Source organism: Carassius auratus, chromosome 14 (assembly GCF_003368295.1).
Source record: "Carassius auratus strain Wakin chromosome 14, ASM336829v1, whole genome shotgun sequence".
NCBI lineage: Eukaryota > Metazoa > Chordata > Actinopteri > Cypriniformes > Cyprinidae > Carassius > Carassius auratus.
In genome coordinates, this window is record NC_039256.1 from 20,434,387 (window position 1) to 20,460,857 (window position 26,471).

Consider the following 26,471-nt stretch of genomic DNA (forward strand, 5'->3'; position numbering starts at 1 on the left):
GGGTAGCATCTCAACACAAATAGTGACAGCTGGCGCACCAAGGGTGCAGCTAAATCTGAAAGGCCCATTGAGCCTAAAACTATGAATCCCGAGGAGCAGGCTGTTACGTGGCTAATAACATTAGGCGTGCTTAATTCACCCAAAAAGAATATCGCTGATCCGGAGGAATTTCTGAAAACATCTCTCAGAGATGGGGTCGTCCTGTGTAAGCTTATGGAGCGAGTGCTACCTGGAGCCATCTTAAAGGTAATCGATAATGCACATGTATGTTTCCTTTAATAAATCGTCGCAGTTTAGTGAATTGAAAATTTTCATAAATACAAAAGTATCTGATAAAGCCATGCGGAATTGACGGCGCACGATGCGTAATGCCGGATCGCTCGCTGTTACAAGTAACCCTTTGAGATGCACTGCATTTTGTAAAGATACATTACAATTTGAAACAATTTTCAGCAAGGAAATGCATGTAACTTTGTTTTGTTATTATCATTATTATTCGGGACACTTTTAATCGAGATAGAGAATCTGACTTCCTGTTACAAGAGAAATTGTTCCGCATTCTCGCATTTTCAAAAAAATAAATAAAAACTTGTCGATCTTCCCTTCATTACAAAATACCAAGAGAATTTGTAAAGAAACGTTCTATCGTTTGTAAAAGCCGTATTTAACTATGTAAATCACATCTGAGATTATTGTCTGTCTGCATGCCTCTGCTGCTAACCAATCCAGCTCCCCCTTGGCACATAAGGTCCCTATTATTAAGATAACTTAAGGTTTGCATTTGGATTATCTTCGGAATACATTTTGTTGAAATTATTTTAAATTAAGCGCTCTAAATCCGTGGTTTGATCAAGGGACGAAAATATAGAGATCATTGAAAAGTTTGACGAATGTGCTGATCGTTTCAACAACTTGTAACGTTAGAAGTTTCTCAGTTTTATAAAAGGCTTATTATAAGTCTTGGTTCTTTTCTTCCTTCCTTAATTTTTTTTACGTTTATTTGAAATGTTTCATGCCGCTTTACTGATTTAACACGTCGCTTCAAACTGATTTTATATGGTTGAATGTATTTACATTAGTGATTGAATCATTCGTTTGAGTCGGATCTTTTTAATGAATCAGATTAGTCGGTTCGTGAAACGGGGCTGAACGATTCTTGAGGGGGAAATTATCTTTCAGCCGATATATGTAAATTAATGAATTAATGCTGATTTTATTTAATTACTTTTATTACGAGCTGAATGTTTGCCGCTAACAGACACACTGAATACAGTGCACATTTATTTATGACATATGAAATACCACGCCTGGATTTCCCATCAATGACATCAATGCGCAAAAAATAGATTTTTGAGACGATTCTTTGAACGAAACTGTTTGGAAAGATCGAAGGAACCGATTCGCGGAAATGAATCGGACTTGCCATCACTACTGAGTAAACGGTCCAAGTAGAATCTTGCTGAGCAAACATCGTCACTTCCTCCAAAAAATCTTTTCCTGGTGCTACAGGGCCCGATGAGATCTAGCATAGACACTGGCTGGCTGTCTGTGTAACAGGAGGCAAAGAAACAGTTACTTTGTAAACTCAACGCCAAAGACATTTAGCATGCGACACTGGACAGCAGTGGCAGGGTACAATGTGGCTGACAGGCTAGGTTGACATTTACTTAAAAAAAACGAGATTTTGTTGATCTCAGGTGGTTCTGTGCCTGGCAGTGAGCTCGAAGCAAAAGTTGAGATTATTGACATCGCCATTCTTCCATTGGTTTTCAGTATTCAACTGAACCCAGATGCGAAGCGGACTGCATTGCAAACATTCGAGAGTTTCTAAAAGGATGCCAGTCTCTAAAGGTTGAGGTAAGATCTTTTTTTTTTTTAAATTCTGTGCATAAGTGAGCTGGGATCACACAAATGCAACGTTTTGCTAATCAAGGGTCATGCCTTTGAGAAAAACAGCTGAGTGTGTATTAATATTTTGCTTGTAGGCTGAAGATATATCAGTCTTTTAGGTAGAAGTGCATCATAAATAAACCTAAATGTGTTCTATAGTGTATAAATACAGTTCAGACTGAAGCTGTAGTCATAAACATTGATTTTATGAAGGAATGATTTGCATAACATATTCTCAATTATTTATATTATGCATTTATGCAGAGTTCTTCTTCCTTCAGCCCATCTATTTTAGTTTCGGTCACCCTGAGGACAGGCAAATAAATAGCAGGGTTTTGTTTTGGTATTGAACATGTGATCTTAAAATATGCCGTTAAACAAGATTGCACAAAATACTAGCTCTTTCGCTTGTGCATTTCATTTATTATGGTTATTATATGTTCTACAGCAGCATTACAGACCCTTTCAAGAAAATGGTCAGGCATAATAACTATCACAGTAAACATTGTCAGTCTGCAAGCTCTGCACACAAACTATGATGCCACACCCTCTACAGTGACAGTTTTATTGGACTAAAGCTATGATCAAAATCTGGTTACAGAGTGGTAAACTGTTCATATATGGTGAACAATTATGCCACGGCATAAACTCATGTTTACCTGATTTGTAAATGTTATTTTTGGAGCTTGATTAGACAGAAATAATGCACATGTTGTTATTGAACTGTCCCGTTATCGAGAACTGCACACAAAAACAAAATCTCCATGTGCCAGTGTATTCGAACAGACGACTCATTTGAACAACTTTTATTTATTTAGCTTTTTATTCTACATTAATTGTCTGCTATACATTTTTGTCTGCCAATTACATTTTGTTAAACAGATTTTATTAGGTCCACCATTACTTTGGAAATTATAAAAGGTAAAATTATTCAAAAAATGTATATATATATATATATATATATATACACTGTATAAACTAAATTTTAACAATATAATCATAGAAATATATTTTTAAGAAAGCTCCTGTCTCATTCTCTTTGAAAGGCATATGGTTGATGCAAGTCGTGTGACTAGACAGAGAAGCAAGTCGCATAACTTTCACTTCTGCTTTTAAATGAGCTGAAAACGAGAAGTATCGTAACACAAGCTAAGGCTTGATATGTGCCTTGTTACATTATTGATGAGAGAGAAATGCAAACAACAATTAGAAAATGTCCCAAAGCAAATGTAATCTTAAAACTGCACTGACTGTTCGTCTTGTTGCAGCCTCTATAGCAAAATAGTGTTCAGCAAATAAAAAAAAAAACAGATGCTTCTTTCATTGCTGTGTAAACGCTATTATGTTTTATTTAAAACATGAAACCGTATCCTAAGCAAGAAAGGGGATAGCTGTCTGTACCCAGCGTCTGACAGGGCCTGCAGACCAAATGCCAAACCAGCATCAAAATGTGGGTCACACTGAGGTTTATTTTCCAAACCATTGAAATTTTTTTACCAGGGTGTCATGATAATTTGATATGGATCATTGCATCAATCAAATGAGATGTTATATATCAATGGCGCATGCAAAATTCTATATGATTTTAATCTTTTATGATTTTATTTTTCTATATAGTGTTTGAAAAATGAAAGTGTGTTTTTGTTGTTGATGACCCAGTTTTCAGGGAGTTCAATTAAATGTTCATGTTATTGTCTTTGCATTTTTTATAAAAATGTAACTGGTTGTGTAAAATATGCATATGTTTTTTTTTAATGTTTAGATAAAACCCGAGTCTCCTCTGATTTCTGACCTACTTCTGCAGCTTCTGGCACTGTCTGTGGACAGTTGTTTCTTGTGTTTGACTTGTGTCTGTCTCGTAGGGCTTTGATCCAGAAAGTTTATATACCGGCGAGAACTTCAGCAAGGTTCTGTCGACACTCTCAGCAGTGAACATCGCCACTCAAGGTAATTTATTATGTTACGGTCATGTGTTCTTCCCATATATCTTTTCTTTCCTTGAGTACCGTAGGCATCGGCTTTGTGTTGTCATTGGTAAGTTTCCTCTCAAAGTCACATTTATTTTTTTTATTGCGCTTTATACGATAGAGATCATTTCAAAGCAGCTTCACAAATATTAAACAGAATCATTCATGCAAACATAATAAAATAAGGCATATCCAAATTCTGTGATAAAGAAGTCAGTGGTGTTAATTATTCAGCTTCAGACAGTTCAGTGTTGGTCCAGTTTAACTCAAAAGTAGTGTGAAGTTCATTCATTATAAAACAAGTTTAGGCAGTAGTGTTGTTATTCTGCATGAGTCAATTCAATGTTGATTCCATTTAGCTCAATAACCGTGTTGATGTTGCAAAATGTATCAATTATTTATCAATTGGATTAAGCAGAAGAAAATAAAACAGAAGACAAAATCTAAGGAGAATCCAGACTTCGATATAGCCTAAATTTGTTAACACCAAGTGGAAGTCATGTTAACACAGGCGGTCTTTAACACATGCTGTAGTGTGCTGGACATTTTTGGAAAATTAGCTCCTGATGGTCACTTATGAACTATAAAGAATGTCTCTGTTTACAAGCAGGATCCTAGGCACTCAATAGACTCTCAGTGTTGTGGCTTAGTGGAAATGAGCCATGTCTTTCCTGTTGCGTGTTCCATTAGAACCTGTTGCAACAACTGTCCTTCATCCCGCTAGCATCAACGAGTTTTGTTTTTCTAAGTAGGTATAATAATTCGATTCTAAAGAGGTTCAGTAAACATATTTTAGTTCCATTATCAGTTGAAGTTCATTTTTAGAAGCCTGCGAATAAGGAAAGGATGGATATCACATGCCCATGCAAGTTTATCTCTTTCTATCTGCCTTTTAATGTGCAGTAAACATGAGATACAAATCGCATTTTTCCTCAGGATGAGGATGACTGACCTCTTGTATTTGCTCTGTGAACGTAAAGAGGTGATTTGTCTGGGGTCGTACCCGCATCTGTGTCTTTCAGCAGCAGCTGCTCTCTACTACTGGAGGCTAAAAACAGTTGCTTTTTGTAGGGCCTGTTCAGGCGGCTGACTGCATCTGCATAAGCATGCGGAATCCATGAGGCATGTAGTTATTCTCAGGTTTTGCTTCCTTGTCATGTTTTCCCAAAACTCCTGGTTTCGGTTGCTTTTAGAGGAGAGTGCGTCCTCCTTGTTATTGCACAAGTCTTCCTCAAATCCCACAGGACTGCTTCACAACAGTTTTACACATCAACAATATTTATATCTATACACACACCATTCTAATGGTTGGGTCAGTAAGACCCTTTTTTATTTTATAAATAAAGAAGCCTCACCCAGGCTGCTTTCATTGGATCAAAATAGTTAAAACAGTAATTTTCTTTTTAAATATTGCAGTTCAAAATAAAAGTTTTCTATGTTTTCTCTTTCAGTGTCAGATGGTCCTTCAGAAATCATTCTAATATACTGATTTGGTTCTTTTTTGTTGCGCTGCTCAATATTTTTGTGGAAGCCATGATACATTTTTAAAAGGAATTTTTTAATGAGTTAAAAAATAGCATTTAAGGGATAGTTCACCCAAAAATGAAAATTAGCCGGTGATTTTCTCATTCTCGAGGCATCCTAGGTAAATATGACTTTCTTCTTTCAGACGAATCCAGTCGGAGATGTATTAAAAAATGTCCTGGCTTCTACAAGTGTTATCGTTGCATTAGGTGGGTGTTTTTGTTCAGCAGTCCAAAAGACTTCAAATAAAGTGCGCAGATCCATAATAAAATGTGCCTCACACAGCCCCGGGGGGGGTGAATAAAGGCATATCCATGCGTTTTTGTTCGAAAATTATCCATATTTCAAATGTTATAAACACTTCTGTCTCGTTTCATCTAACTGTTGTACGTGGAAGCTGATCCAGGTGGATGATTAGTTGACTATGCTAGTTTCCCGAGTTTGTTTACAGGAGCAAAGGAAATAAAGTTTCCTTACTTTTAGCAAAGGAAAACCAGTCTTCTCATGGCTTGTATCAAAATCTTCTGTCATTTTTCTTTACAAATCCTCATTTTCTGCGTTTTATTCGTGACTGGTGTGTTGTTTTGTTTTTGTCTCCGCGTTCGTCACTGATCATGATCTGACTACGTCATCCGCTGGGACGACTTGCGAGTACCACTTTTGATTGAAGTGAGAGAGAAGTGTTTATTACTTTTAAAAGATGGATATTTTTCTTACTAATGCGCATGGATTCGCCACAGGAGGCCTTTATTCACAACCCCAGGGGCATGTTTTATTATGGATGCACACACTTTATTTGACTTCTTTTGGACTGTTGAACCAAAACACCTGCCCACTGTTATGATAACGCTTGGAGGATCCAGGACAGTTTTTAATATAACACATATTGGATTTGTCTGAAAAAAGAAAGTCATATACAACTAGGATGCCTCGAGGGTGAGTAAATCACAAGCTAATTTTCATTTTTTGGTGAACTAACCCTTTCATTTGAAATAGAAATCTTTTGTAACGTTATAAATGTCTTTACTGGCACTTGCTTGATATTAAAATATCAATATAATATGAATGATAGATTGTATTTATTTAAAAGTAATGCAATGTTTTTTGTTATCTATTATTATTAATATTTCTTATAATTAAGAAGGAATTTCTTATTATTCATATTACATTAAAAGGCATTAATGTTTGGATCAATGTTATGTTTAACATATTTCAAGAATTTCCTTTTTTTTTATTAATTTCCTCTCTAACTAGGACCGCTTGCCATTCCAAACAACACTTCTCTCATATTTATTAATTCATTATTAATATTGATTCTTGCTAACTATTGATCCAACTTCAAATGTTTGCAAATAGCTTTGCAAACTCTATATTAAAGTAAGATTAAAAAGATGTGTTAGTTCTTAAGAATGACTCACTAATGAGTGCAGATCAAGCGGGGGCAGATAGATTTGACTGGATTTGTGTTGAAACGATCTCTGTGATGAAACAGTGAGGTTTTCACTCTGAAGTGTGCTTAAGGCATAGAAAAGACGTTCCCTCGCCTGGCCTTATCTGGGGTCTCTGTTGTGTTGGCTGAGGAAGGCTTGGAGCAGGTTCACACACTGTTTGTACACTGTGGGTGTTCGGAAAGTCTGCCGTGAAATCCAGCAGACATGCTGAGCTTTTATTGTGTAGATGGAGCAGAGTGTGAGTCAGTGAAGAGCCCCGGAGGCCCCTGCAGCGCTGGAGCTCTCAGGACCCAGAGTGCAGCAAACGGGGCACCTGACAGTTTTCTTCAATCACTAAATACGGCATTGCTCCTCATAGCTTATCTCCCTATACTTATGAATGACAGATTGCTCATAGCAAATTAATACAAGCTAATCTGCCTGCTAAGATTTGACATGAGTATGCAATTTGGTTTTTGTGAATTTCTTTAAATAAATACTATACTACCGGTATGTTATAGAGTTTCAGGCCTTGCTTTGGTTAGACTGGAGACTACATTATGTCTATAGACTGACTTCTCTTTGATACATTAGAGAGGATGTGTCTGGCTGCTTTCAGCAGTTTGTTGTGACCCATATGCAAGTGAATTGAGCTGTGGACTATTGATGGTTTCACTTCACAGACACCACAGAATTACAAGTGAGTGAGTGCGTGCTCTAATTGGGATGTTTAAAGATAATCGAGTGACCTGACTTTACTCTGTACTACATTTTATGTCCCTAGTGTAATGCATAGTAAAAAAAAAAGTAGTTGTAATACACATTTTATATTTTTTGTCAAATGATTCAAGCTGGAGAAGTCAGTTGAACTGAATTTTCCACAGTATTTGCTAATGGAATTTTGTGTGACAATCATTTTCAAGTTAACATGATTAATTTTCATGATTATAGTAATTCCTTTTTATGTAAAGCACTTTGAATTGTAAGATTGTGTATGAAATGTGATTATATAAATAAACTCTCCTGGCCTTGCCTTAAAAAAAAAAAAAAACAGACTGTCATTGAAAAGTCTGACCATGGCTGCATTTATTTGATCAAAAATACAGCGTTATATTGTGAAATAATAGAAATTCCTAAAGGACAGTATTTATTTGAAATAGAAATATTTTGTAACATTACATATGACTTTACTGTCACTTTTGATCAATTTAATGCATCCTTGCTGAAAAAAACAGACAAACTTTTAAACAGTAGTGAATCTAGTTGTGTGAATCCCTGTGTCCCTAATGTTAGATGTGGTTAACCAAATTTTACACTTCATGACGTGAAATATGATGTGACAATAAATCATACAACATAATATGGTGTGACATTGTCATGTGGCATGAAGTCATTTGAATGTCAGTGAGAAATGCTATCAGTTATACATTTTATTTTGTGTATTGTGAAAACTTCTCTTATTTTCTCACTGTATCCAGATACCCCTAAAAGATCATGTTCCCAGTCCAGTGGCTCTGCTCCTAGCCTGTCAGCCCCTTCACAAGCTGTTCCCAACCTAAAGTCCAGCAGGTCTTTACGGAGACAGTCAAAAGCTTTGGTAAGAAATAAATCCACTGCTGTAAATGCTGATAACCGTTGGTCTATTATAACAACAAAACATCTGTGAAGTTATTTAAAAGGTAATTTACTTTCTTCAGTTAATTTCAAAACATAACAGAAAAAATTAATACATAAAATAATCAGTGCATTCTGCATTATATTTTTCTGTAGCCATTTTAATTCATTGTTCAGATTTCTTTCTCTATTATAACATTATTGTGATAACCTCATAGTTATCAGAGTTAGAGTTAGTTTTTCCCAGCCCTTATAATTTAATATTATAACTAACTTCCCATAGACTTCTTATTGTCATTATTAAGTGTTTGTCCAGGATCTTAGTATTTTCTCAAGACATTAATTATTGACTTCTAGATGTGAATAGATGCCGATTTTGCTGTAGATCTCTGGCGTGCAGAAATTCGAGTGTTGTTGTGATCACCGTTAAAATGATCATTAAAGTAAGACTGAATACGGAGGTTCTTCACCTGCTGCTGTTGTGTCCAGGAAATGTCAGAGAATGGAGGTGGCGGGCAGCTGGTGGTCAAGGCACGCTTTAATTTCAAGCAGAACAATGAGGACGAGCTGTCTTTCAACAAGGGCGAGCTGATCCATGTCACACGCCAGGAGGACGGTGGATGGTGGGAGGGAACCCTTAACGGCAAAACCGGCTGGTTCCCTAGCAATTACGTCCGGGAGGTCAAGCCATGTGGTGAGTGGGCAGTACAGGATACTGTCTTACATCTTTGCATAGTTACAAACGTTTTGCTCTAGTGAACACAATGAAATGAAACGGGTTTCCCTTTCTTTTTTTTATCTCCAGAGAAGCCGATTTCTCCGAAAGCGGTAAAAGGACCTGACGTTCCTCAGTTGACTAAAAATTATTACAGTGTGGTAAGTTCTTTTAAAGGCGGGAGCAGATTCCAAAAATGACATGTAAAGGAGTTGTATTTTCTTATTTTAAGTCATTTGTTTGTCTCTCAGGTGGTGCAAGACATCTTGGAGCATGAGAGAGAGTTTGTTAAGGAACTGCAGACGGTTCTGGGCTGCTACCTGCGCCCTCTGCAGACCAGCGACAAGTAAGAGGACAGCTCAGACATTACCATGCTTTAGCGAGCCTTTGATATCAAAGCCGATTGACATTTTGGGAAACTGGGGCGGTCAATAAAAACCCATGCGCATAATGACTCTTCTGCCGTCTCTCTCTGCAGGCTGTCTAGTGCGGACTGCTCCAGTCTGAACGGGAATTTAGAGGACATCCTCTCGTTCCAACAGGGACTGTGTCTTGCCTTAGAGGAGTGCTCCAAGTAAGCCGCATTTTAGTGTCTTTAATTCAGTCTTCATATGCTCAAATGACTGCTTGATTATCTTGTTTTCGGTGAAGTCTTACCCCTTGATATTCCAGCGCCATCTGCTGGTGGCTGTGTCACATGTTTGTAACATGTCCATATTTATGCTGTTCCATTTTAAAGCCTACAGTAGGTTATTTCAGTGTTGGGAAGGTTACTTTGGAAATGTATTAGGTTACAGATTACAAGTGACCCTGTTTAAAATGTTATACGTAGTGTAGCTGTTTCTGTTACTTTATTAATGTCGCTGGTTTCATTTGTGACCCTGGAGCACAAAACAAGTCTGAAGTAGCACTGGTATATTTTTAAAATTATAAGTTTTTCTTTTATGCCAAAAATCATTAGGATATTAGGTACAGATCATGTTTCTTGAAGATATTTTGTAGAATTCCTACCGTAACTATATCATAACATAATTTTGATTAGTAATATGCATTGCTAAGGACTTCATTTGGACAACTCATAAACTGATTTTCTCAGTATTTTGATTTTTTTTTGCCCCCTCAGATGATTCCAGATTTTCAAATAGTTGTATCTCAGCCAAATATTGTCTGATCCTAACAAACCATACATCAATGGAAAATCTATTATTATTTAACTTTCAGATGACATGTAAAATCAATTAAAAAACTGACCCTTATGAATGGTTTTGTGGTCCAGGGTCGCATTTTATTACTGTTTTTTTACTTTGCTAAATTTCTAACGAATGCTTTCAACTGTTAATCATTTCCAACGTCTAAACCAGACAGAACTATTCATTTATAAAGAACTGTCCCTTTAAGTTTACAGTAGTTTACGCTGTTTACTGCCAGACTTTCAAAATCGTTCATCACTTGAATTATGATTATAATGATTTAATTTTAAAGCACAGTAACCACAAAATCAGACTCTGGCACCTCTTTTTACTTTGAGATCATTCTGAGGTTAGATAAAGATTTAAAATCATAACAAGAAATCATTTAACATCTTTGATACTGCTCAAATAGCTATGACAGGAAAAAAAGTAAGCCTTGGGGGAAAAATAGTTAATCTAAAAAATAAAAAAAGCATATACATACACCCAAAAAAGCAGTTATCCAATAAGCATGTGTCCTAAACTGCTGATACATTGGTGTCAGTGATAAGTTACATTTATTATTTACCGGTACTTGAATTTATATAACACTTTTAAATGTAACTAGTCACTCCCTAACACTGGTTATTTGACATTAAGTTAAAGATATAAAAAGTCAGATCATGTATCAGAGCTGATCTGTGTGTTTTTGTCTTGCAGGATGCCAGAGGGCCAGCAGCGGATTGGCGGCTGTTACCTGAACCTGTTGTGTCAGATCAGAACACTGTACTTGTCCTACTGCTCCAGCCATCCGTCTGCAGTCTGTGTGCTGACCGATCACAGGTCAGAGTTCACACAACTGTCATCTTCCAAAACACAAATTAAGATATTTTTCATTAAACTATTCATCGGAAGCTCATTCCACAAAAGCTTTGTAAAAGTGATGCAAATGAATCAAGCCGTTTAATTCAAGTCGTATGAAGACGGCATATAAAAATTGATCATCACATCAAATAGAACATATAAAATATGGTAAACTGAAGCTCAAGCATGTCATGCAAGTACCGTTGAGCTTCCATTTAACATATGCTTTATGTACGTGTATGTGCATTGATTAACTATTAAAAATTAATATTATTAGCAATTTACAATAAAGTTCCATTAATTAACATTGGTTAATGCATCAGCTAATATTATCAATGAACAATACATTAGTTACAGTATTATTTTCCTTGTTAACATTAGTTAATAAAATACAGCTGTTTATTGTTAGTTCAGATTAGCTCAGGTCACTTAAAAAATATTAACAGATTGCTTTTGATTTTAATTATGTATCTTAAATTTTGAGATTAACAGTAACTAAGTTTAATAAATGGTTTAGAAGTATTTTCATTGTTAGTTTATGTTAACTATTACTAATGTACAGTAGTTATCTAATATTAACAAATCAAATCTTACTCTAAAGTGTTACTATAATTTGACATTAGTTTGAACATATTTAGGGTTAAAGTGATCATTCGGCATAATTTTGTAAAAAGTACGTTACGGACTGTACAGAATTAGTGTAAAGTCTGAATACTGGTACAGAGAGCTGTAGAGAACAGTAATACATCGATAGATTCTGAGCACATCTTTGTGTAGCTCATGAGGAGGCATGCAAAAGAGTGGTTTCTGGGCAAAACAAATTATTGAGAAAAAATTGGCACAAAATATTTTGTCTCCTGTTTTGATCTTTTCGTATGTAAGTTGACTTCCCAAAGTTTGTTAATACTTTAGCGCTGTTAAGCTTGCTAAACATTTCTCTGTTTGTTTGACACTAGTAATACAATTTTTTTGTGTCACTGGTGTCTTTGCTTTTTTAATATCCAGTTGAACCACCAGGTGTCACTACAAAGCTTTCATTCTCTTATGTCTCTCTGAGCTGAGTGACTAAACAAGCATGTCTCCCGTTTGCCTTTACATATAACAGTGCTGCCCTATTTCAATTAAAACATTTTTTTTTTTTTTGGTTTGTACTAGTAAACTTCACAGGTATTCATAAATGCCTGAGCCACATTTTACACACTTCCTGTACAATGATCTACATTAGGGTTTCTGTTAGTTTTCTCCTTCCACCTCAGAATGCTCCACGACAGAAGGAGAGAGTGAAAAGGCATGCCTCATACACACAGGAAACAGCACTAACCCAACAGGATATCTATAGCTGTGGTTGTGCTGATGGAGGCAGAATACACACTTTTGATTGTGTTTGCTCACTTGCATATCACTCTGCAGAATTGTTGCAGCATTTTTCCATTGCTCGATCGTGTATTCAAGGCATGTGTTCAGATGATTCATCTTAAGTCTAACTTCAGTTTATCACATTTCAGCATCTAGTATTCTGTCATCTTCCCCAAAACACTTGCTATTGTTATGGTTATATGTGAAAGCACTTTTGGCATGATTGCCGCAGAGTTCTTATTATTGTTATAATTTTTTTTATATTATGCCAAGACATACATTTTAACATGCAACTAAAATGTTCGTTTATGAAACAGTTATTTATTGCATTTATTTTATTTTGGGGTTGGTAAAAAGAAGACTTTTGCTCACAAAGGCTGGATTTATCTGATCAAAAATACATTACGAACATTCATATTGAGAAATATAGTTAGAATTTAAAATAACTGTTTTCTATTGTAATATATTTTTAAATGTAATTAATTTGCGTGATGTAAAGCTGAATTTTCAGTGTCACATGATCCTTCAGAAATCATTCTAATATTAATTTTTCTTTATTATTATTACCAGAGTTGACAAAGGTTAAATAAAGCAGTTTAATATTTTTTATGGAAACGGTGCATTTTTTTAAATTTATTTTGATGAATATAAATGAAAAAAAAAACATTAAAATGAAAAAAAAAAATTTAGTACTTGTCTTTACTGTCACTTTTGATTAATTTATTTCATCCTTGGCAAATAAAAGTATTAAGTCACTTAAAAAAAATATGTACTGACCTCAAACTTTTAAATGGTAGTTGTTGTGCATTCTTATTTCTATATGTGACCCTGGAGCACAAAACCTTAAGTCTTAAGTCGCTGGGGTATATTTGTAGAAATAGCCAAAAAAATTAATAATAATAATAATTATTCAATTTTCTTTTATGCCAAAAATCATTAGGATATTAAGTAAAGATCATGTTCCATGAAGATATTTTTTACATTTCCTACCGTAAATATATCAAAACTGAAATTTTGGTTAGTTCGACTTCAAATGCGATTTTCTGAATATTTAGATTCTTTTGCACCCTCATATTCCAGATTTTCAATAGTTGTATCTCGGGCAAATATTGTCCTATCATAACAAACCATATATCAATGCAAATCTTATTTATTAAGCTTTCAGATTATATATTGTTGTCACATATTTATCTTTAATAAGGTTTGATAAATTTTAAAGAATTCGGTAACACTTTAGAATAAGGTTCCATTAGTTAATGTTAGTTAATGTATTAATTAACATGAACAAACAATGAATTATACATTAATTACTGTATTTATCATCTTCATTAAAGTTAGTTAATGAAAATACAGTTATTCATTGTTAGTTCATGGTAATTCACAGTGCATTAACTAATGTTAACAAGCACAACTTTTGATTTAAATAATGCATTAGTAAATGTTGAAATTAACATGAACTAAGACTTATAAATGCTGTAGAAGGATTGTTCTTGCTTAGTTCATGTTAACGAAAGTAGTTAACTGACATTAACTAATGGAACCTTATTCTAAAGTGTTACTAAGAATTCTTAAAATGAACATTAATTTTAAAATGAAGGGACTGTTTTCGATACTGATGTGATTTGACTTGAATTGACTAGAAAAGGCACCTTATTCCAATACTTTGCATTACCTTAAACAGTGAGGAGCTGGACAAGTTCATGGAGAGTCAGGGCGCCAGTGCTCCAGGTATCCTGACCCTCACCACCAGCCTGAGCAGACCCTTCATGAGGCTCGACAAATACCCCATCCTGCTGCAGGAGCTTGAGCGACATGTGGAGGTAACCGTAAGCCGTCATGGCCATGAATGCCCGCTCCTGAGTCTTTTCATGAATTATAACATTTACAGAATCTTCCTTTTTTTTCTCGTAGGACGCGCATCCAGATTACAGTGACATTCTCAAAGCGACTGTTGCTTTTAAAAACCTTGTGGTATGTAACAGTTATCCGTCATATTTGCCATTTCATCTTGGTCCTTGTCTGACAACTAAAGCTTTTTATAAAATCCACTCATCACTTTGACCTCTCAGTTTTGACCACTGTGAGATGTTTCCTGTCATGTTGCAAAATATTTAGAATCTTTTCTCTTTAATTCCCTTTTACCTTCATCTCTCTAGACCGCACAGCAGGTTCACTGCACTTTACAGGTTGGAAGAGATTTCGCTGTTACATGAAATGCAAAGGTTAAGGTTTTGCAAGAGTGCCTTTATAACATAAAAAATACTGAGGAAAGATGAGTCATTCCATATATAATGGCTTCTCAGGTCAAATGTGTCTGCTAAGAAGTTTTAGTAGTAGGTGATTTCTTTACTCTTTGTGCTCTGTGGAACAGTTTTCTTTTAGTTTTTTTTCTGACCAGTAAGGGAGAGTCCCATCTGCATAGTTCTCACAAGTGGAGGTGTCATGTAGACTTGGTCTTCCCCCTTTACCTATCCTTTTTTTCTGTTACCTATATTGGTATTTGCCGATGAGATGATTTGCACACTTTATTGTAAATCGCGCTGATAAATAAGCATCAGTTAGGAACATGAACGTAATGCCTGACAATATGGAGAAGTGACCTCCCACTCCGAAAGGACCATTTCATGTTCCAGGTTATTGTGCGTTAGAAAGCGCGGTTCGTATTTGAATTAGGCCTATTTTAACGATTCGACCATTTGACATTCGAATTCCGCATTACAATTTGAAGTCAAAAAAAAAAAAAGTCTAAAAAAAGGAGAAAATCTGCATATTTAAATTATTTCTGAAGGATCAAGTGACATTGCATCACAGGAATAAATTACATTTTAAAACGCGTCTAAATCGAAAAAATTCATATTAAATGCAATAGTATTTGATTTAGATAATTTTGATTTTTTTTTTATTGCTGTATTTTTGATCAAATAAATAAGAGACTTTCAAAAAAAACCATCATATCAGCCTCAAACTTGTAAAACCGTTGTGTGTGTATGCATTCTAAATGTCTGACAAATAATTAATATAACGGGACATTTTTCAGAGAATTAAGACAATTTTCTAAATGTTTAAATCACAGCTGTTAACCCTTTTTGACTTGGTATGAATCTTAATACTTGACTGTAAAACAATATTGTCTGGAATCATTATGTGTCATTGGTTTGTCTTTACACTGACTCATACTGTGAAGTATTAACACATTAATGTATCCAATTCTCGTTTCAGTGAAACAAGAATTAAGTCTTATTCTTGTTTCACATTGGTCTGTTTGTGTATTTCAGACTCAGTGTCAAGATCTGCGTAAAAGAAAGAACCTGGAGTTGCAGATCTTGTCGGAGCCGGTGCGGGGCTGGGAGGGCGACAGCATGAAGTCACTGGGTCAGGTGGTCTACATGTCACAGGTCCATATGCAGAGCAGCTCAAATGAGGTGAGAACCAGGAAGTAACATTGTGGCAGCTAAACTCGACCTGACATGTTGTTTTCACATCTGCGTGGTTATATCACTGTTTATTTTGTGCAAAATGCATGTTAGATGTTAGCACAGTGTAAGAATAATCTATGAAGCGATTATGTTAATCAATATTAATTGAAATGTTGTGCAAAACAAGGTTGTTTGGTGTTAAAGTGCTGTTCAGGGCCTTTTAAACATAACGGCCAGAAGCACAAACTAATTTGTTGATATTGTTTTGACTCGTTTTATCTAACCAATGGAAAACCTTTAAGTGTCAACAGCTCAAAGCCCCCTGCAAAGTTTTGCATCTGTGGTCACTGAATGTGTTTTTAACTGGAACCTAAGCCCCCTTTGAATCTGATGATCTGGTTAATGGAAACAGTGTTGTGTGGGGGGCTGATAGAGCCACTAATTATATCAGAAGAGGGTTAGCTGAAAGAAAAATCGTAGGTTGATGAAAGTATTATCTTGTTAAATTCATTCGGAGTGATTCCCCGCCATTTCTGTTCAATGCATTGCTTTTCTCTTTCTCTCTTTTGCTTAGCTGAAAAGTATCTTGGTTTGCTAGACATAAGGTATGATATGTGTTGATCATGAGTAATCAATGTAGCAAAAAAATTAAGACGTGCACCAATCCAAAATCGTGTGTTAGTTGAGACATTGTTTGTGTTTGTAAGGGTTTGCTGTAATGCCGTACACTTGCGTCTGTGCCATGATTGTTTATGTAGTGCTATTTCATATTATTTTTGCATAAGTTTAATGTAATGTGCATATGTGTTTGTTTGTTTTTCTAGGAAAAGGAAGAGCGATACTTCATGCTGTTTCCTAATGTGGTAGTCATGCTGTCTGCCAGCCCCAGAATGAGTGGCTTCATTTACCAGGTGAGTTCATTTATTTTCCGGGTGCATGACATTGAGCACGTGTTATTTAGGAAAAAGTGCCAATTTCAGTGTTCTCATTTGTGTCGCAATCTCATTTCAAAGGGACGTCTTCCACTGACTGGAACCACTGTAACCAGACAGCCAGAGGATGCAGAGACAGGCCATTATGCTTTTGAGATCACAGGTTTGTTTCAGTCCATGTAAACCGTTTTAGTTTGGAGAGGTTACAGAACAATGTAAACTTGACATTGTCATTAATGCTGCTTTCTTCAATGCTGCTAGTAGCTGAGCTGTTTTTACAGCAGCGGGCAGCAGTGGAGTTTAACCTAACAAGTAGAGCGTATGTGTGTAATTTATTAAAGGAATAGTTCACTCAGAATTGAAATTTTTCACTATTTGCTCACTTTTATGTACTGTCATTATTTTATCCTGTGGAACCAGTTTTTCATGCAAATATTTTACATACAGCTCATAAAGACCACATCTGATAAGATTCAGAAAGGACAAAATAAAGCCCTATAATAGTCAAAGTGACGTGTGAGAAATATTCCAAGCCTTCTTTATAGCTCTTTGTGAGAAACTGACCGAATCACTCTATTTACTAGACTAAACTGTATATTTTTACACTATATTCTTAAAGGTTAATTCAGTGATTCTGTTCCAAAGCTTGACTGACTGGTTGCATCAGTTATTGAGTTGACTGAATTTGTTATCAGTTAATAATGAATTACACTACAGCTCAAAAGCTTTTGCTTTAAATTGATAAAATGTGACAGTAAAGACATTTATAATGTTACAAAAGATTCCTGTGTCAATTAAATGCTGTTATTTTCAGCTTTATATTTACTGAACAACCTTGAAAAGTGTATCCCAGTTTCCACAGAGATATTAAGCTGTACAGCTGTTTTCAACATTGATAATAATAAGAAAAGTTTATTGAGCAGAAAATCAGCATATTATGATTTCTGAAGTATCATGTGCTAATAAAGACTGTACTGATACTGAAAATCAGGTTTGTCATCACAGGAAAAAATTACATATAATTTAATAAGTTATATTAAAATGAAAAACAGTTATCTTAAATTTTAATAACATTACACAATATTACACTTTATTGAAATTTGATCTAATATATGCAGCCTTGGTGAGTATAAGTGTTATACTAACAGATGTAGAAGTTATGGTTGTAATCAATAACCAGTAGATGGTACGATTAAAGAATCAGAGTTGTATTGCAGGGAGCCATGTAGAGATATAAATTAATTGGTTCTGCTCAAAGCGACTACAACAGACGCGATCAAATAGAACCCAGTGATGTTCTCTACTGTGGATGCGGTGCAACGCAACACAACAAATCCATGACAGTAAACGGATGCCCCATTCTGTTTCTCACAAACTCCAGCGCTCTGACTTAAAGAACAATTTCAAATATTCATAACTAAGAGAATCATGAAAAAATAGTTTCCTCAAAAATATTAAGCAGCACAAATGTTTGCAACATTGATGATTTCAGGTCTATGTCCAATCCCTCATTTTTTCTAGTATATAAGGATAAAAATTTTTGTCTGTAATTTTTTTTTCTCATATCACAATATAATTTTGATATCATCTGGACAGTGTTTAATATATTGAAATTAATTTTGGCTCATATCGCCAAATGTTTTTTTTTTTTTTTTATTTAACCAAGAAGGAGTTTATAATTTCTGAAATACTTCTGGACCCAAAACAGAACCCTGGGTGACTGTAGATTTTCTTGATCTGAAACTTTTTAATTGAATGCGCTAAGTGCATCCAGAAAGATATGACCTAAACCAAGACAGAGGTGTGTCAGTAATCCCAATAGAAGCTAACCTGTTAAGAATTTTGTTATGTGAAACAGTATCAAAGGCAGTGCTCAATTCAAGAAGGGAAAGTATGGTCAGCTGCCAGCAATAGATCATTGGTTATTCTGACAAGAGCAGCCTTAGTGCTATGGTGGAACGAAAACCAGATTCAGATTGTTCATACAAATTATTATTATTATTATTATTAGAGATGTTCATGAATTTGAATTGCAATACTCTTTTCTTAGAGATAAACAGTAAATTTGAAATTGGATGAAAATTATCAAAATGTAAAGGATCAGCCCCTGATTTCTTTAAGGGGTGGTTGATTGTGATTTCACTTTTTTAAAATTAGTTAGTGTGTAATGTTGCTGCTTAAGCCTAAACAATGACTGTAAAGTTACGAAGCTGAAAGTTCAATGCAAACAGAGATTTAAAATTCTGGCAGTTTAATGCCTACAAAAACGGCTGGTAGGGACTATAAGAAGTTACTTCACGGGTTTGTGACAAAATAAACCCAGATAAACCATTCCCTTTCGAAAAGGGGCCGAGACCATGCTGCTTTGCTTAAGAGAAGAGAGAAAAACAGAGGTTCACGTAAAATCTATTCATATATGAATCATGATGAATCAAGATCAAGACTATACCCCTTAGAATAAATAGGCAGTGTGTTAAATTGCTGCATACTAAAACAATCCAAGCATGATATAAATTAACTTGTAAATGCATTGCTGACATTATCTATATGAATGTTAAAATCACCCAGCATAATAACATTAGGAGACATGGAACAAAGGTAAGTCAAGAGTTCAGAAAGTGTTCAAAAAAACATAACCATATCCTGGGAGAACAGACTGGTTTAGATTAAAAAAGTCTACCATGTCTCAGTTAAACAGTGATAGTCAAACTTACAGTCAGACAACAGACTGTACACCAGAGGTCCTTTAGTGGAAAGTGATCGCATATATTAGTAATCCAAATGAGAGATTGTTTTTACCAGAATTGTTGCCAACCGATCTAGGGAGGTTGTTAAATACACCGTGATCAAGAGTCTGTGTGACCCTTCTTGTCGAGTGAGGATTGGACGACCAAAAAGACCATATTTGACATGAGCCATCGATGTTATAACAAATCACAGTGACTCCTTAAAACAGTTTAAAACAGTGCATAGATGCATTCATAAGTGCATGAAGATTTAGACGTACTAAAAAGCTTGAGCAGTTGCAGCTTTGTTGTATCTTCCATTTCGCTAACCATGTTTTGATGGTGTTTTTAGGAGGGACAATAGATCGCACCATGGTGTTCTGCAGTAGTGCACAGGAGCAGCTGGAGTGGTTAGAGCATCTTCATGCTTACAGCAAGGAAGGAAGTCCAGTCGGAACAATATTGAAGGTAACACCTTTTTTTTTTTTTGCACCTTATTTCTCAGTATGATGCCCCTCTACGGTTGAATCATTATTTTCTTGTGTATTTTGCATGAGCAGAGTGTTGAGGGTAAACCTACAGCCATGGCTGGCACGTCGTCCCACCACTTGCACAGTTTCGGTTCTGGTGTGGCTAACCGAGGACCTTTCGAACCCCCTAAACTCACCAAGCCATGGTCCTTAAGCTGTCTCAGACCAGCGCCGCCCCTCAAGCCCTCCGCTGCGCTAGGTTATAAAGAGGTAGGCTTTTGGGAAAACAGTCATAAGAGATCTTGAGTGGGAGCGTAATTTACCTTTGTGTATTCTTGGTGGTCCTAACAGGAAACTGATGCACATAGAGCTAGTCTGACTGTAAAGTTTTTCAGCCAGCAGCCTCCTTCATCGTCTTCACCACAGGTTGCGGTGGAGGTGTTGTTATCTCAGATTTAAGTGGAATGTTTAGTGGTCTTTGAGCTGCAGATTAGCTAGCTCTACCCAAAGCCCACTCGAACATCTTATTAATGTGCATGGCCTTTCTACAAGATTTTCTACAAGAAGTGTTAGTGACGACCATGAAATGCATGTGAAATTTTCTGATTCTCTGCAACAGTTAACGTTCACCTCTCACTGATCTTTCCATCATATTCCTGTCAGGCTGTTCTTTTATTCTCATACACATCTTCATTCTCTCTCCATTTTCTGCTTCTTTAGAGGATGTCTTATATCCTGAAGGTAAGAGTAGATGTGTGTCTGTGTGTTTTCTGTGAGTACTTGTGTGTTTGTGTCCGTGTCTGTGTGCTTGGCTAGCACCGGTGTTGCACGCTGGATCCATGGTTATCTGTCTTTTTCTCTAATTCTGTGGAGAGCCGCCCATTTCTGGTGTTGTTTGCAGTTGTATCTTCTACTCCCTCTGCAGTGATCTTTGCTTAAGATGCATCCATTTGTAATTAATGATCTTTGCTATGTAGTATTCATTTATAAATAGAAAGGGAGTTCAAATACAATAGCAAAATGTTGGCAGGCAGTAAACAACGTGTACTGAATCATATCCTGCTTCTCAACCTTCAAAGCTCATCGTCTTTAATCAGTATACCCACAAACCCAACCAACCCTTTTCCTGCATGAAAAAAACTGCTGCGATACTTACAAAAGATGGTGTGATACTTATCCAACCAAAAAACAAGTGTGCACATGCATACAGTTTATAGAAATATTGAGCTTCAATTTGATCAAAACAAATAAATTGCATTAAATGTGAGTAATTAATTCAATTAATCACTTTTATAAAAAAAAGAAACTCCAAGTATGTAACATTAGTGTGGCAGACAAAGCACTAAATAGGCAAAACTGGCTTTAGAAGTCAATATATTGCTTGTTTTATTTCCTTAAACATGCTATTTTATTAGTCTGAGAAAAACATTATTTATATATATATATATATACATACATACATACATACACACACACATATATATATATATATAATATGGTTTCTGCCTCGGCTTCCATGCCATTTCAAGATTCATTTTAAAAACTGTTAAAAATGTGCCTCCAAAGCCCTGGATTGGGTTTCATTCCTACATTCTGTCCAGCTGTTTCAAAATGCAAGAAGGGTTCTTCTGCAAACGGCTCTTTACTCATTTCATGCTGCTTGCTCTCGACCAGTGTGGTAGCAGACTCGCTAAAACCTGCTTTCCATTTGGTGGTACTTGACGCTTCAGTTGCTCTGATGGTAGCAACAATTTTCTTTATGTAAGACAGCAAGTATCATAATATGCTTTTTTCAATAATTATATTAAATCTGCACCCACAAGTGCTACTAATAGTAAATGTAAATGTAGCCATCTCTTCAATAATGACAATGTTCTAAGCTGTACACACAAGGTTTTGAGATGATGAGAATGTGGCCCTTGAATTATGTATTATTATGAGGAAGATGTATTTAAATGTGATTAAATGTAAATCACTTGAAGATATCAAGAGCATTAGGTAGGGATTTCTTCATATTGGAAAACATAACAGCAATAATTGGTTCTATATTCGGCAAAGGCCTAATAACCTGCGGCAGTGTTCCAGGGATATAAAATAAATAACTGGGATCGTGAATTGTCTTGCAGACTGTCTCGAGAGATTCTGAAGGGATTACGGCATACGTTAGCCGTTGCCACAGTTACTGAAGTGCTAGAAAACACTTTCCATCCATATCAATCAAAAATGTACCCAAGCCTATACATTTTCTTGCTTCCAACAAATATGGCCATTCAAAAAACACTTTTTCACAGCTGATATCACATGTTAAAATCCAGATATCACATCTTATATTTGAAGCTAAATTTAGACGTTCATAAGAATCCGTATCTGCCAAGTAGCTGTTCATAGAAATGGCAAAATGACTCATAATGGCTAGTTAGTGTGAGGTGATGCTGTTTATGTCACCGTAAGAAGGAATATTATTTTCCAATCATGCTTGTGTGATTGTCCCGGTATTCTGAGCAACAACTACCGCAGAGCATAATGGCAAGTTTTTATTTAAAAACTAAGAGGTCTTCTCATAAGCCAGGTCTTTCCGCTAGTTTTCACGTCATTTTCCGGGCTAAATGTCGATCTTGACGAACCTGGAGAATCGTTTGAGACGTCATTCATAAAAAAAGTTTTTTATACATATATATTTCTCACGGTCACAATGTTGTGCTGTAAATCAATGAGCTAATATTTGCCACTTTCTATTTTCGTGTTGATTCAAATCATGTTATACAGTCATTTCATGAATGAGCAATTTGTTAGTGATAAACATTTCTGTAAACTGTGAACATGTACAAATAACTTCAGTTATTTCCATCATTTACTTTCGGTTTGATGTCACGAGTAAAATATAAAAACTGAAAACCCCATTTACTGTAGCGTGAAGCATGCCAAGTGTACACGTTTGTATATCAGAATAAAAAAAAGCAATACAGTCTTGGTTAAGCAACTTTCATTAACATTCATACTTTGTATACTACTACTTTACGGATTCTCACTAAAATTGCGATTGAACTGACTCGTTGTCAGTGACCAAATTTTTTAAACCCTTTAATATTCATCCAGAGATTCCTAAATAAAGCTGCCCACAGAATTTTTTTTATGTCTACCATGGTTAGCCTGTCATTTAGACAATTCAATGAAGGTCAAAAGAAGTTGATTTAATAAAGCTTTCGTTCTAGAGGAGACTAATTTAGATGACTCACTCTGCGTTGTTCGCGTTCAAGAAAAAAAAGGTGGCGTCAGTCCTGTGACACTGCTGTGACAGTCAACAAATGACTCAGACTGAAATAATTAGTTCACAAACAGACAAGGGTCTCTCATCTGCAAATTGTTTTCATTCACGAGTCCCTGTTCATTTGCTGTTGAATTATCCTGAATGGCGTCATAACTTATGTAAGCTACCGTTTATTGGCCTAATTTCTAAGCATCCTCTCTCGGGATTTGAGCGCCAATTAAAATCCTCAAGCTGCGGTTTTGTGGTTTTATTCAGAGCTCAGCAGATCCTGTTACTTCATTAACACCAGACTGTTTCCTCAGGACACTAGTAAAAGCCCAAAACCCAGAGCCAAGTTCCTCCCAAAGAGAAAAACGGAGAGAAAACAATCAGACGATGAGATCATGCTCAGAAAAAGTAAGTATATTAAAACACTGTATTTAGTTCCCAGAACTAAAAAAAAGTCCACGTAGTGGTAGAATTGCAGGGGTTTGAGAACTAACAAACAAACAGTAGCTTTGCCAACCTGTATTTAACATACAATCAAAAAGAAATACAGATACATAATAAATTGTCACAATCAGGCACAGCAGCTCTGGAGGAGGATGCACAGATACTCAAAGTGATTGAGGCCTACTGCACTGGAGCCAGTCTCCTCCAGTCCACCACAGGTAGACCTGCCCGTCATCTGTACTGTATAACTAAGCTACTGAATTTTTAATAACAGAAATGTATCGTTAATACAGTTTAACAGTGTGATTTCATTAGAAGATGTGATTTGTTCACACAGCTGTTCGTAAGGAGTGCATCCCCCAGGTCCTGCTGCCAGATGAAGAGAAGATTATTGTTGAGGAGATCAAGAGCAATGGCCAGACCATCATTGAGGAAAAGTATGTTCAGATATCTGATATCAGAATTACTTGATGATTAGCACTGAGCCCATTTAACAAAAATGCCTATATTTTAGTTTGTTTTATTTGTTACATAGAAATGGTGCAAAATTGTAAATATGTTCTAGAAATAGTTCAGAATTTTTCAGTCTTGACTCTGATTCTTACTGTATAAAGACTTAACAGTTTTATTTTAAAGAATGCTTTTATTTTATTGCTTTTTGCAGAAGTCTTGTTGATGCTGTTTATGCTCTAAAAGATGAAGTCCATGAATTAAAAAAGGTAAGATTTGACGTTCTTGTAACCTGGTGTTGGCCTGAGCTATCATTATCAGCATTGTGCTGTAATCTTCTGATGGCGTGTGTTTGTGAACGTAGGAGAATAAATGGATGAAGCAATGTCTGGAAGAGGAACAGAAGTCCCGTAAGGAGCTAGAGCGTATAGTCAGAAAGTTGGCCAAGCAAAAGAATGACACTTCCTGGGATGAAGGAGGTCACTAAAGAACACTCTGGACACTCGCCTGTTTCCCTTCGCCAGCCGCATGTATGTGTTTCCGCGTCTGTGTGTCCTCACCAGTGTGTTTTTATGTGTTTTCTCCATCACATTACACACTGAACGTTGCTTTTGAAAAGTCACCGTGCTGGGGATTTTCAGCCATTTCTCGTCAGATGTTTTTTAAGGACAAGAGGCGATAAGAAGATCAACTCTGTGATTAGTGACTGTGTTTATCTTGCCATACTGAAGAATATCACTGTGCGGTTTGCTTCACACTCCTGTGATGTGACATTCTAGAACAACCGGCAACTGTTCCGGAAAACCAAGTGAACTGCATCTTAAGTATTTTGTGATTTGGAAAACTTCAGATAACCGTTTAAGAGTCCAGTCCATTTTTTGTTCCGGTTCCCTCCGCTCCAATCCAACAAGAATCATCACAGAAAAGACGGTGGAATCTCTCGGTTTTGAAATGAACAAATATCTGCCTCACTTTATGACTGTTACTGGTCACGGACAAAAGAAATCCGATGACATTCAGCCCATGAACAGCATTCCGACTCAAGCCGCTATTGCACAAGTGAAAATATTCTGTTTATGGCATAAGAGAAGATACTTGTCATAGGATTCCAACAAGTATTGCTCTTTTTAGACCTATTTCTGCTTTTATAATGTGAAAACTGTTGCTTTTAGGTAACAAATGAACAAGATTGAGATTTGTGGTTTGCACCTGATTGAAACGAGATGCCCTACTTCTTGAAATGAGTTTAGTTTTTCCTTTTAGTTTGAAGGCTTTGAATTAAATGCCTGTAATGCGTCATTGGACTGTAGGTTTAGATTCAGTTTATTCCAAATATGTGTTACCCGGACAGTCGCTCGCATCAGTATGGGTACACAGTATTTCCAAAACAGCCATTATAATACTACATAATCACGCTTTTGATAATCATCACTAGTTTGAAGCTGTCAGGGATATCGTTGTCAGAAATAGTTAGGTTTATGATACTATACTAATAGGATACATCATATAATGTATGTATGTCATATATACAGTATAAATATGTATATATCAGATATTATGGAGAAAGGAATCTTTTTTTAATGATAACAAAAATACAGTAGGAACTTCATCCTCCTTTTTCAGAGGCTTGAAACTATTTCATATGCTTCTTAAACCAAAAACAATGCAGTATGTTTGCGGATTTGGTGCTAGGAGCCCTTTTAGGACTCAAAAACCAAGTGTGCGTAGAAGCATACGGTACTTAAGGCACTGTTTGTTCCTCACTTACCATATCTTGGAGGCTCATATTAGAGTGACGAACAAATGTGGTTAGAACGCAAACTGCTCCCCATCAGCAATAGACCTTAGGGTTACAGCATATTTAATTTTTGACTGGAATGAAATGGAGGCTGTGATGGATAGTGCATTTAGTTAATTGTGCTGTTGTTTAATAGCATGAGTTTAAAAAAGTATGTGATTCGGACAACTTTAAAGGTGATTTTCTCAATATTTAATTTTTTATTTTATTTTATTTTTTGCACCCTCAGATTCCAGATTTTCAAATAGTTGTATCTCGGCCCTATCCTTACAAACCACACATCAACGGAAAGCTTATGTATTCAGCTTTCAGATGATGTTTACATCTCAGAAGAGTTAAGCTTTATGTAGTGGATGCCATGGTAAAGACGGTACATCTATCTCTCACAGACTTGTTTTCATCCACATTGAATTGCATATGGCATCTAATCTGGTTTATAGTGGAGGTGCA

The 26,471-nt window shown here is 35.9% G+C and overlaps 1 protein-coding gene across 1 annotated transcript; it reads left to right on the top strand.

Moving 5' to 3' along the window:
- Window positions 1-81: 81 nt before the first annotated feature.
- arhgef6 (Rac/Cdc42 guanine nucleotide exchange factor (GEF) 6) lies at window positions 82-26,471 on the top strand. Its single transcript, XM_026280588.1, has 22 exons — window positions 82-246; window positions 1,774-1,857; window positions 3,753-3,837; window positions 8,290-8,408; window positions 8,915-9,119; window positions 9,231-9,301; window positions 9,392-9,486; window positions 9,619-9,714; window positions 11,030-11,152; window positions 14,211-14,349; window positions 14,441-14,500; window positions 15,805-15,951; window positions 16,770-16,856; window positions 16,959-17,040; window positions 19,956-20,071; window positions 20,164-20,343; window positions 20,794-20,814; window positions 23,644-23,737; window positions 23,905-23,991; window positions 24,111-24,210; window positions 24,438-24,492; window positions 24,588-26,471. Exons 1-22 carry the CDS (start codon window positions 82-84, stop codon window positions 24,708-24,710), a joined length of 2,334 nt encoding a protein of 777 aa, XP_026136373.1. The 3' UTR covers window positions 24,711-26,471.

What these genes read in the sequence shown, in the direction of transcription:
- arhgef6 (XM_026280588.1), top strand. Translation starts at nt 82, where the DNA reads ATGAATCCCGAGGAGCAGGCTGTTACGTGGCTAATAACATTAGGCGTG. An exon ending in CCGGGAGGTCAAGCCATGTG is followed by an intron (nt 9,120 to 9,230) that starts GTGAGTGGGCAG and finishes TTTTATCTCCAG; the next exon opens with AGAAGCCGATTTCTCCGAAA. An exon ending in AAGTCCATGAATTAAAAAAG is followed by an intron (nt 24,493 to 24,587) that starts GTAAGATTTGAC and finishes TTGTGAACGTAG; the next exon opens with GAGAATAAATGGATGAAGCA.